This window comes from Bufo gargarizans, chromosome 2 (assembly GCF_014858855.1).
Source record: "Bufo gargarizans isolate SCDJY-AF-19 chromosome 2, ASM1485885v1, whole genome shotgun sequence".
Lineage (NCBI taxonomy): Eukaryota > Metazoa > Chordata > Amphibia > Anura > Bufonidae > Bufo > Bufo gargarizans.
In genome coordinates, this window is record NC_058081.1 from 86,899,778 (window position 1) to 86,912,495 (window position 12,718).

General features: G+C 41.6%; 1 protein-coding gene across 1 annotated transcript in view; it reads left to right on the forward strand.

Annotated features, from left to right (window-relative positions):
* The window catches only part of LOC122927427 (major prion protein homolog), a 36,376-nt gene extending 24,841 nt beyond the window's left edge, over positions 1–11,535 (forward strand). Inside the window, exon 2 of the mRNA XM_044279254.1 lies at positions 7,907–11,535. Coding sequence (XP_044135189.1) covers positions 7,917–8,657 — 741 coding nt within the window. The 5' untranslated portion in view covers positions 7,907–7,916 and the 3' untranslated portion in view covers positions 8,658–11,535. The remainder of the gene's footprint in view (positions 1–7,906) is intronic.
* Positions 11,536–12,718: the final 1,183 nt, after the last annotated feature.

Sequence of the window (12,718 nt, forward strand, 5' to 3'; positions counted from 1 at the left end):
CAAACTTGTCGGGAGCCCAGAGAGAAGATACCAGGACCACACAGAGGAGAAGGGGAGCTGCTGCAGACGGGACCAGGGCCAGGTGAGGAGCATAATGCTTTTTACACAACATTAATAGAGGGGGGGGGGTGACATGGGCAGGGGGGGACGTGTGCCATGGAAGGGGGGGTGAAATGTGACATGGGAGGGGGGGAAGTGTGCCATGGAAGGGGGGGTGAAATGTGACATGGAGGTGGAGAAATGTGACATGGAGGTGGAGAAATGTCACATTTCTCCCCCTCCATGTCACATTTCTCCCCCTCCATGTCACATCACCCCCTCCATGTCACATTTCTCCCCCTCCATGTTACCTCACTCCCTCCTTTTTACATCACCCCCACCGAGTTCAAAAGGGGAGGGGGGGTGCCAAAATGTAGCTTTGCTTGTGTTGGCAAAAATCCTTGCATCGGCCCTGGCGAAGTCGTTTGTGAAACTGCTAAGGGCGGTCACAGCAGCATTGGAACAGACAGCCTCACACAATGAACGCTGCTAGTGAATCGCATCCTCAGCTTCAGCCACATCTGGGAACCTGGTATTTTTTAGAACTGAATATTTTCCATTGCTGGTTGTAAAATGACTAAACTAACAAAAATTGCCAGTCTGTATAATAATCATGAAAATGCTTTATTAAACAATTAAGCTAGACAATTTGAAAAGTTTAAAAAGAACAGTGCAGGAAAATTGGCGACATCTCTGAAGGAGACCACGCAAGCAATAACATATCAGATGTAAAGATACCATAACACAGTGCAAGTAATGGCTGCAAAGAAATGTTACCCATAGCAGGGGCGGATTAAGTGCATGATGGGCCCGGGGCTCTCTACCCAACTTGGGCCCCTCCCTCTATTTTAGTTTAGTTGTTTTTTCTATGTGAAGAGGCTGTGGTGCTTCGTGAGCGCCGCAGTCTCTTCCTAGGCCATATGACATCACATTCATCGTTCACATGGTCTAGGTGCAGCGCTGTCCCATCTGAGTGGTTGGGGCTGAGCTGCAATACCAAGCACAGTGCTATCAAATGACATTGCTGAACAAAGAGGCTGCGGAGCTTACTGGAACATCGCGGTCTCCTCAAACAGCTTATTGGCCAGGGTGCCAGGAGTCGGACCCCCACCAGTCTCATATTGATGACCTATCCTGAGGATAGGCCATCAATATATAAATCCCAGAGAAACCTTTTACCTTATGCTATCTGTGTTGTTACATAGGACTGCAAAAATACCCAGGAGCCATTGGCTCATAAACTGAAAAATTTAGGAGCAAAATAAAAATTTTTGTTGCCAAATTTAAAATACATACCATATTTTTTGCTTTATAATATGCACCTGGATGTAAGACACACGCCAGGTTTAAAGGAGGAGAATAATAAAAAAATATTTTCAACCTAAAGGTGGGCTAAAACATGTGCAGTACATGGGTTCATACCTATGGATGAAGGGGGTTATAGTCATATAATATAAACACTGTTAAGTGTACCGTAATTCACCTGTGTTATAACCCCCCCCCCTCATCCATAAGAATCTTATAGATGAGGGGACTTATGGTCACATTTAATATACACAGGTCATTATGGTACAATTCCTGGACAGTGTTAATATTAAATGTGACTATAAGCCCCTTCATCCATAGAAATTCACTAATGCACTGCTGCACATAGGTGTTTTCTATGAATGAGGGGGGTTATTGTCACATTTAATGCAAACACTTAGGCCAATAATAGTACAGCTCCTGGACAGTGTTTATATTAAATGTGACTATAGCACCACTCATCCTAAAGGGTGCACCCATGTACCCATGCTGGGCATTTGGGTCGGCGTTGGGCCCCCCAGCGATGTCAGGCCCGGGGCTACAGACCCAAACGCCCCAATTATAATCCGCCACTGACCCATAGTGTATCTCCGTCCACGATAGCGCCAGCCCCTATGCATGTTTTGGCGACATCACAGTTACATCACTAAGGTGGACGCACATACTCAGTTTCACCCTTTAACTGCCACCTGCCATATCTTCTGTTAGAAGCTGTGATAGTTACAGGGAGAGATCTGAATCAGAAAAGACATGCCTCCTTAGAAAGGACACTCTGAGCTGCGACAGGAAGAGAGCTGCACCAGAAAGGACATGGACCTGAGCTTCCAGGTTGAAGAAAATCTAGCAGAGCATCTGGAGGAATAAATGGCTGTAGGTCCAGAACCATCTGTGGTACAGGGGTGGATCTAGGTTTGTTAGAAATATATTGTCAAGTGCCATACCTGTATGATGACAGAATTTCAGTTGTTTTTTTTTTGCATTATTCATAGGATAACCCTTTTAACACGGATGTAATATAATCAGCTTTCCCTGTGTGCAAACATTCAGGAGAACATGGTCTTTGCAGGGTGGGAAAAGTGTAAGATGTCCCTTGCGATTGCATGTGCTTAGCTGTTAAAATTTTTGCTAATACTTTGAGACAAAAAAGAAGACATGTGAATGCACTGAAATAAAAGATCGGGAAGCGTTCAGTGTTATAAATATAATAGCACATGGCATATAGAACAGGGCAAACATGTGCAATCAACTCTAACAGTTGCTTTGCCCTTTAGCAGGAATTGATCTCACATTTACTGTACTTTTTATTCTTATCTAGACAAACAAGTAAAATACTTTATAAAACTGATTGGCTGTCATCAAAGTATAATAGAAATGGAAACCACCTTGATTTATGGCTTTTGTGGAGATGTTTTTATGGCAGTGTGGGTAAAGTGTAAAATGTTTCAGTTCAGGAGTAAGAAAAAAGAAGTATTGTGCCCGAGAAAGCACGAGGCAGGGAGTGGGATGTACCATGGGATGTGTGACATCGCGGTTAAATATAGTCAGGTTCCATTCTAATAATATGCCTGGCTGCCACATAATCCCGAGTAACTTTATAGCTATATAGCTGGTGGGATTTTATATTACTTAAAAAGACGGAGAAAAAAATCACTCCACTGGTCATCCCTACCTTCACTTTAAACCAAAGTTTATAAAAATAATGAATGCCTACTTTTAAATAGGTATTCTTAGGGATGACGCTATAAGAAGTACTGAAGTAGCAGTAGCCCTAATGTCTGAGGGGGTTCAAAGGCCCCTCTGTATCATAAACAGATTTTGCATTGGGGCCCATTAGCTTCAATTTACATCCATTTAAAAGGTTGTCCCACTACAACAACTTATTCTTTATCCACAGGATAGGGGATATGTGTCTGATCAGTGGGGGTTCATTCGATGGGGACACACTGCGATCACTAGAACGGTGGCCCATGTTCCCTATTTGAATGCTCTGCTCTCCAATCAATTATATGGGACTGCAGGGACTGTACTCGGCAGCCCCATAGAGTTGAATGGAGTGACAGTGTGCATATGTGTCCACCACTCCATTCAAATGGGGAAACCCGTTCCAGTGATTAGCGGAGGCCCCATCGGTCAGACCCACACCTACCTCCTATTCTAAAGAATAATTATATTAAGCACTAGCTTAACAATCAGTAGGGTCTGACGTCCGTGATCCCTGCCAATCATGACAGGTCCTTTCATGCTTGTTTTCTTCATGTGCTGAGACCTGTTCTATTCTGAGGGTCAGTGGAGGTCCCAGCAGTCAGACCCCACCAATTATATATGCTGGTGATATGCCATGTTTTATTAAAATAGACAAACCCCTTTAAGGGGTACTCTGGGAATAATCAGATTTTAACAAGTGACCATAGCCTAACTCTCTAAACGAAAGATTCATACTCCCCACTGCTTCTTTACCATGTCTATGTTCTGGTTCCCACAGTGTAGACATCTGACGCAACAAGGACATGGTTAAATGCTCCGCTGCAGCACTTTCTTTGGGTGCATTACTTGAATGTTACAGAAACGTATTCTTAAAGAGCACTTTTGTGTCTGAGTCTTTTCTCTGGATAGATAGCTTAAATGTTCTAAAGTGTCTCAGGCATTGGTGTTTAATCTGAAGGGGAAAGGTTGGTGCAATGGCACAACTCGGATATAAGGGTGTTAATAGACCCATGTAATAAGGAGGGGGGTCTCTGCAGCATGCTCTAGAAGGCCAACAAGGCACACAGGCAGGGCCAGACTCTTACCCCAGTCTCTCCATGGTTTCTCTTGCTTCTGTGGCTGGTCACTGCTTAGGCATGGGCAGAACCCATGGCCAATGATACATGCTCTGGAGTTTTCTCCTCAGCTGGATCAGCAATGATGACTGCAGGTCTAGTCATCCCTCTGGCTGCAGTGGATGGAGCTCCAACAGGTGAATCATGGCTGGAGCCCTGGCTCTTTCTTGTAGCTGGATTTGGACTGTCTGCTGACTGACGATAGGGGACTCAGATGGGCCCCATAGATGGATGGAGCAAGGCAGTAGCAGGATTGACACTGGCCAGTTGGCATGGCAATAGCTCTCCCAGGCCTGGCTTCACTGCAGCTCCGGCAGCTTCCACAGGAGCATGTAGGATACACTTGATCCATAGACTGGAGTATACACTACCTGGTCTCTCAAATATAAACTGTGGAGGTGTTCAGGGAGGTATACCCTCTTAACAGATCACCAGCTTACCAAGATCTCCTCTGTGGCCTCATCATCTTTGGAGAAAGCTGTATCCACAGGCCGTACAAAAGCAACAGACGGCTGTAGTATGCCACTCTAGCACTGGATATGCTAGACAAGGGTTATCCAGGATCCTGATGATTTCCAGCTCTTGCTAGGTGTTCTGGTCCAGAAGCTCTTGTAATCAGGGTCGTAATGGACTGGGCTATTTTATGACCTTGGCCGGCTGGGGGTAGGACAAATTCCAGAACTTAATCCAGACTGGGTGGTATAGCAAAAGCCACGTTCGGTTCTGGTATGCTACAGGCCATGGTTGTGGTGGCGCCAATTGGATTTTAGCTAGCATGACCTAGAGCCCTTTCAATTCGGTAAGAGTTTGGCCAAATCTTCCCACATCATGCTGGACCAGTCTGGCTGGCATCTTCCTGCTATCTTGCTTATATTGTGTTGCGGTTCTCATTCTGTCCCCTTCATTACTTGGGCTCTTGGTGGACTTTTTGAAGCTTTTTCTGTGATAATGGTAGAAAGCTGAAGGAGCATACACTCTAATCTTGGCTGGGTGGAGCTATGATTAATATACGGCAACTACAATTCTGTGGTTAATTTCCTGGTGGGTTGGTGCACGGCCTATAGCACAGCTCAATTGAATGACAACAAGCAGGGTTGCCGTTAGTTTCACAATATACAATCTGATAGCACAACAGAACAATATGGTCACTTGTTCAGCAGGACACAAAGGATTTTATCCTATTCATGATGTCAGGTTCCCAAGAGATGCGATTGGAGGATGGTAGAGGTAGTAACGCTAGCAATAGTAGCTGTACACACAGTGTGGCAACCCTCACACTGGTGCTTCCTATGGCCGTGCAGTGACAGGAGGGTGCCATTTTCATCCCTCAGGGCATACCCTGATGCTGAGGATTCTGCCTGGTGGTGACTGGGGTATCTGCTGTTAGGTGTTTTGGCAGGGTGCAAGGCAAGAGTGTGGATGAAGTGGGTGGCAGATTGTTGTAACCAGGCCATTGGTAGTAAATAAATAAGCCTCTCTTTACTAAAGTTCAAGATGGGATTAGTAGTACATCCAACAGTAGGAACTGTTCCAAGCAGTTTACAGTGCAAATCTTACCCAATAGCAATGTATGAATAGCAGCAATGATGGGAGTTGTTGTACTCCTGCTCTGTCTCTCCAATAAAGGCTGGCAATGAGGTTCATAGGTTAGTTTCACCATCTCTGGCAGGCTCTTCCAGCAGGGAGCAGCCTGCCAGAGATGTCTGGATCTGGCACTCCCAGAAGCTATCACATCGCTGTCCTGCCCCAATGGCTGTAATGGAGATTTGGAGATTTGGATGCAACGTGGAAAATATGCAGAGAATTGGCCAGCCGAAAACCCCCTTAGATTGCCAGGTCCATCTCCAAGGGGGTTGAGTCAAGGTGTTAACCCTTACTTATCCATGCAATACTATTGAATATACAAAACAGTCAATCAGAACATTGCATTTAACAATACATTACAACAATTTATGCTTTTGTGGTTAAAGGGAACCTGTCATAAACTTTATGCTGCCCATACTAACGACAGAATAAATACAAAAAAAATAAAAACCAAGACAGGCCCTCATACCCAGGCTGAAATCAGTGTATACAATACATATTGCGGCAACATTACGAGGGTCAACCTACCAAAAATAATAAGTACCAGCTCCCATTGAATACACAAAACTTTGGGTTCATGGGTTGTAATCACGGTGCATTTTCTGTGGTCTTGCTGTATCAGTGGTAACTACTCTGCAGGCCTGCTGTCTCCCATAGATATGCACCATACAACCATATGAGATCCACCGTTGTATTATTCATTTATTCATATAGCGTGTACTGTCTATACATGCCAACACTTATGTGTAGCCTATGTCCCATCAGGGTGGCGTTTTTCCTCTGTCTACCTATTTTTAATGACTATGTCGCTCATACATATCATGTTATGAATTCAACAAAGTGTTTATATATTTTGATAACAGTACGTGGTGAGCTCCGTCTTTTGTAGGTTTTGTGTAAAGGCAGAATAAAGTAAAGACAGGTGAGTTGATTTCAGCGGTCTGTCATTTATAAGTTAAAAGTAAGTGGTTGCCGAGAACCAACATCACAATCATTGCAGACTGGGCCTGGAAAAGAGTCCCGGCCACCTGAGAAGAGTCCTGGTTATTCATGAAGTCCTGCTCTCCCTGCTGATGACTGACAGGCTTCTACCTAGTTTTCTCCCCATCTCTCGAGGAGAGAACTGCCAATCATCAGCAGATGGGGGAGAGAGCAGGAGATTATGAATAACCAGGACTCTTCTCAGGTAGATTTGACTCTTTTCAAGGCCTGGGCTGCAATAGTTATGATACTTGTTCTTGACAACCACTTACTTTTAGCTCATGAGTGACACACCGCTGACATCAGCATTTCTGTCACTATTTTATGCTGCCTACAGTGAGGTCAGCATAAAGTTAATGACAGGTTCCCTTTAACCTATACTGGGTTGCTGCAAGGGTAGCTTTTATTTCTTCCTCTATGTATTTCACTATAGCACGGATTACAAAGACAATCCATATGTAACAGAAGACAGATGGGTTACTAACTGCAACAACATGCCAGCATATAAAACACAGTTGGTATAACAGGTAGTTTTCAAAATGCATCCAAGTTTTAAACCTTTCCCATTTGTACACTAATCTATAACTGCTATTACTTTGCCAAAATTATCCGATTCACAATAAAGCACACAGAGATATGGGGACTGGGTATTGCGGATGTGCTAGCGGTCATCTAGCAACCCATATCCTCAGCTCTATACACAATATCCCGGTGACAGGTTCCCTTTAAGCCCAATGGAGGAAATTATCCTTGAGGCCCAACCCCTGTATCATTAATAAAGGCTAACAGGTTTTTAATCAAAGCAAAGACCATAGTGATAGGTTACTGACATCAAAGACAGCCAAACTATCATAAGTAAGTGATCTACATAGGTAATCATGTTATTTATGCTATGTTTAATTACATTGGATATTCTATCTTCTTAAAGTACTTGTAAAATGGCATTGAGATATAGTATATATTGATATTTTGTATCATTTATATCCGAGTGGTGTCATTTGTGTCACACTTCTGCAGGGCAATTCAGTGATCCGTACATAAAAACAATAGTGTATCTACTTATTACATACGGAGACTTTTGAAGTAGAATGCTTATCTATGACTAGGTTTCATAAGAAATATGAATTATAATGAAATGGGAAAATATTCAGTAACATCATTTGTTTCTCTTATTGCAGACTGATCAAGATGGCAAAATCTTTCTGGATTTACATTGCATTGATCTCCTCCCTTTTCATATTAACTGTAGCCTCAAAGAAAGGGAAGGGTAAAGGTGGCGGATGGGATTCTAGAGGCAACCGAAATCCAAGTTACCCAGGCAACACTGGAAGTAACTGGAACCCAAATAACCCAGGCAATACCGGAAGCAATTGGAAACCCAACCAGCCAGGCAACCCTGGGAGCAATTGGAATCAAGGTGGCAGCTGGGGAAATAATTATAATCCAGGAGGGAGCAACTATAATAAGCAGTTTAAGCCTCCTAAAACCAAGACCAACATGAAAATGGTGGCTGGTGCAGCTGTTGCAGGAGCTGTTGGAGGTTTCGTGTTAGGAAATGCAGTAAGCAACATGAGGTACAGTTTTGACAATGATATGGACCGTCGTTATTACAACAGCTACCAAAATCAAATGCCCAATCAAGTATATAGACCATCGTACGTAGGCAATCCACATGTATCGGAAGACAGATTTGTCACTGACTGCTACAACATGACCATGACCGAATATGTGATGAAACCAAGCGATGGGAACAATGTCTCAGACGTAAACCCAACAGAATACAGAGTTAAGAGCACCATCGTCCGGCAGTTATGTGTTAGTGAATTCAAAAGGGGACCTGAATATTATAATGGCTGTGAGTTAAATCTGCTTTTTAGCCCAAAGCTCATCCTCTTCATCACACTTTTTGTATATTTTGTGGTGGAATGATGTGAGAAACGAATGTGAGTGGAAAAGCATTTTGTACATATATAGATGAAATCAATACAGATGTCCTGCTCCACTGCCTAAACCAATATGTTTTCTTCTGATTCCTTGTATCACTGGACTGTAATGGGACCCCCTTATAACATATGTTGTGTCCTATATTAGTGTACAAATTACACATCAGAGCTGTATAATATTTTTTAGAAAAAGCCGTTCGTCCATTTTGCTTGGATGCAGATCTTAACCACCATGTTAGTAATGTGTACTTTTTTTTATTATTTATCAAAAACTGCCTTCATTGTGTTTTTAGTTTTATTTTATTGTTTTTGTATTTTTTTTTCAGTTTCAATCACCCAGGCCCATTATTATTGCATGGTTATAATATTAATGTCTAAAGATCCACTGATCTGATTAGTAGACATTGAGGCCATAATTACATTGAGTTCCCTTATTTTTGCTATAGTTCTTTTAGTAGTTGCCTTGAGTCGTATTAATTAAAAAAAAACAACAAAGCAATATCAGAAAATCTCAGCATCACAAAGGACGTAAAAGTAAATCATTAAACTGATAAACAATAAGAGAACAGAATGGAAAATGCAACTCTAATCAGTTGGAAAATCTATCCTGCATCTTAACATTTTGAGTTAAATATTTGGTCACAAAGATTCCTATCTACAGTTCCTGAGATGAGTAGATTATCAGGGTTTTTAGAGATGACCCCAACCCCTGACAATATCATAATAATAATAATAATGATTGTCCAGGTCTTCAATTAGGACCTCCCCATTCCTGAAAAATATGATAATTGCTTGTCCAGGTCTTCAGTGAGAACCCCCTAACCTCGGAGAATATGAGAAAATTGCTTCTTCAATGAGGACCACCACCAAACCCCTGAGAATAGTAGCTTATCCAGGTCTTCAGCAAGGAAACTCCACCTCTAAACCAAGATTATGGTATTACAGTATGTAAAAGGCACACTTATAATGCAGTTGTGTGCATCATCAAGTTTGTTGACCACAATGGTTTCATGGCTAATCTCTTGGTAGGCATAAGTTGACCTTCCCAATTTCCCATTGGGAGATTTGTAAAGAAAATAGGTGTAAGTTGTATGAGCCCTTGAGAATCATAAGGGATGTATTTGACGGATACCAAAAATTCTTTGTCTTTATCTAGAATGATACAAGTTTTAATATACATTTAATGATAGAAAAGGTTTACCTTACTTCCCTGGAAATCTTGTATCTTTAGTGTAATTTAATACATCTTTTACATATGTGGTGACCTAGGCCTAGGACCTTCTGTTGTTAGTTTTTGTCTAGAGGAGCTTTGGTGTAACTATTGCAGAATGCCTTTTGAACTTTAATGTTTGCCCATTACTTTCTATACATTTCTATCATTATCCAGAGCAGAGTGTTCTGCATTATTATAGATGTAAAGGAGTAAGGAATCTCAGCATGGTCTAATAGTTCTAAAGACTAGGACTAAATCGGACAACGGGGCAGATTTACTAATCCTATCTAACAGACAGTGTGACTCAGGCTGTATGATACATTAGATACATCTTTACACAGTTTTGTCTAGCTCTGTCACCTTTGGGTTGGCTTACTTTATGCCAAAATGTTGTTGCAATTTTGCCACATGGTGTTGCATCTTAAGTCACACCACTTTCCACTGAAACACCCCTTTAGTGCTTAACAACACTTCTTGTCGAACAAGGCCCAAAAAGTGTTTTAAAAGCTGCATTTTGCATAATTAAGCTGCCTCAATATCTTGAATTTATGGCATTTTAAAATGTTTTAAATGTCCCACAAAAGCTATTGTCTCACTTCCATTAATGAATCATGAAAACATACTGGACATATGACAGGCTGCTTTGATTTACTCCGTTCTTCACCTGGCTGTATATCCATATTTTTACTGTACCAATAAGTAAAGCGCAGCTTGGCTTTCAAGGTGAAACAACTCCTAAAATTGTTGCGCATTGTTGTATGTCACTAAAATTGATATACAGTTTAACAAAATCGCACTGACTTTGCTAATGCATTCCAATAAAGACTTAGGGCTTTGTAAAAAGAAACTACAAAAAGGTTTACTGACGATTCTGGGCCATGGAGTTAGTCTGACTCTACTTAAAGGTTGCTTGCAGGGTACTTCATTGCTACCTTTTGTAATATTTTGTAAGACACTGCTATTTCTAAAATAAAAAATTGGTTCCAAAAATCTGTATAGATGAATTACACTACATTATCTATATAGGCATTCAAGATTGTGCATGATTCATATATGTATCCGGAGTGTGAGCTCAATACTGCCAATATCATGCAGGAACAAGAGTACGGCCACACAATCAGGCTTCTGCATGCAGTTTTGGAAGACAATTAGCAGAGGATCATGATAGTAAAGAAACTCTTATGGACAAATACAACTTCTCTTTTTGTTAATTCACTTCTGGTTTTAGCTTCCAAAACTGCATGCAGGAACCTGACCGTGTAGCTGTTCTTCTCTCTGCATTTGCAGATATAGATATATTCTTTTAGCATTGGGCCGATTGCGACAAAAGTTCACAGGAGCATGAGAGGTTATTCCATCCCCTTGCACAGCATTGAAAGTAGTCAGACCACATCTTGTATCTGTTATACATTAAGCACACATGCAGCATGGTTACAGTGCAGTTAACGTATGTGCTTGCCTGTGGATTGTACAGCATCAGAGTGGGTATTTATATTGGCATTTGCCTCTGTGTTGTTTTTTATGTTTATAACAATGTATTGAACTGTGTTCTTGTATCCTCAGTGAACGTCGCCCATGATATACATGCTACATTCTGTTTTGCATGTTGTATGGTACAATTTCTAATAAACCACTATGGATTATACAGGCACCGGGGTGTTTGTCGTCTTTATCCAGGACAAATGACTTCATAAAAAAGCCACTGAAATCCTCTTACAGAAATTACAGTACATCTCCTTTAAATAGCCAGTACATCTTAATAGTCAGGTATGACCGAAACCATTAGTGTTATTAACGTACAGGGATATGGCAGTATTAGGCACGTATCCTAAATTATTATGCTTTTACTCCATCAAGCAGTTAATAGATTGATGATCATCTAAACAGTGAAATTGCATTGGTCAGTGTATCAGGGAAACTATACTATGTATAAATATAATCTACTATATTATCTACTTACTACACTTAAAAGTTTTTTTTCGAGCCATTAAAATATAGAATAATACAGTTATGTATGCTGAGTACTCACTTAGGTGATGTAGTAGTTTTTTTTATTTTGTACTTTTATCACTTTTCACAGCCCTGTGCCACACCTTTTGGTTTTGATGCTCGAGGCCATGTGGCGGACGGGATTACCATATAACTGACTACAATTCCCATGATTCCTCTCACAGACATTGCCGCACTTACAGCTGCCTGCAAGTGCATGTGGCAGGAATTTGTCTTCTGCACTTTCTATCTTCTGCTGTATGGGGACTGACTAGCTGAGGAGGAATATGGCTTCTCCTGGATCTCTGGACTTTACTCACAGTTATCTTCTCAGGGTATGCTTTCTTCCTGGAACTGGAGTTTGTCTGCTTGCTTCATCCAGCTGAGGCTGCAGGGCTCAAGCTGGGGATTTGATCAATGTCTCAGCCGAGACAAGATCCTGGCTTTCTTCTCTATCTCAGGGAGCTCCTAGCATGCACACCCTACCCCTAGCAGGGGGTGGGCTACACTACTTCTAACTTCCTTCTCTTTCCATGCTGCAGGATGTGGGCACAGCCCACTCTGCTCACAGAGGGGGAGCTAAGCTGGAACAAACTATTCCAGCTTAGATGTACTAAACTGAACCACACATTGCTGCCACCTGCTGGTGAACATTGAAATTACAGCAATTATTAGAGTTAACAAGGTTTTATGCACATCTGTGAAGATATAATGTAAAATTACATCAGATGACAAATTGAAAGCTCTTAACAGATTGCAGCGTGGTAGAAGAGTTTCGTAACACAACTCTGGGGTGTTACACAAGTCCCTCTATTAAAGTGAGAGGCAGTGCTGTGATTGGTGCA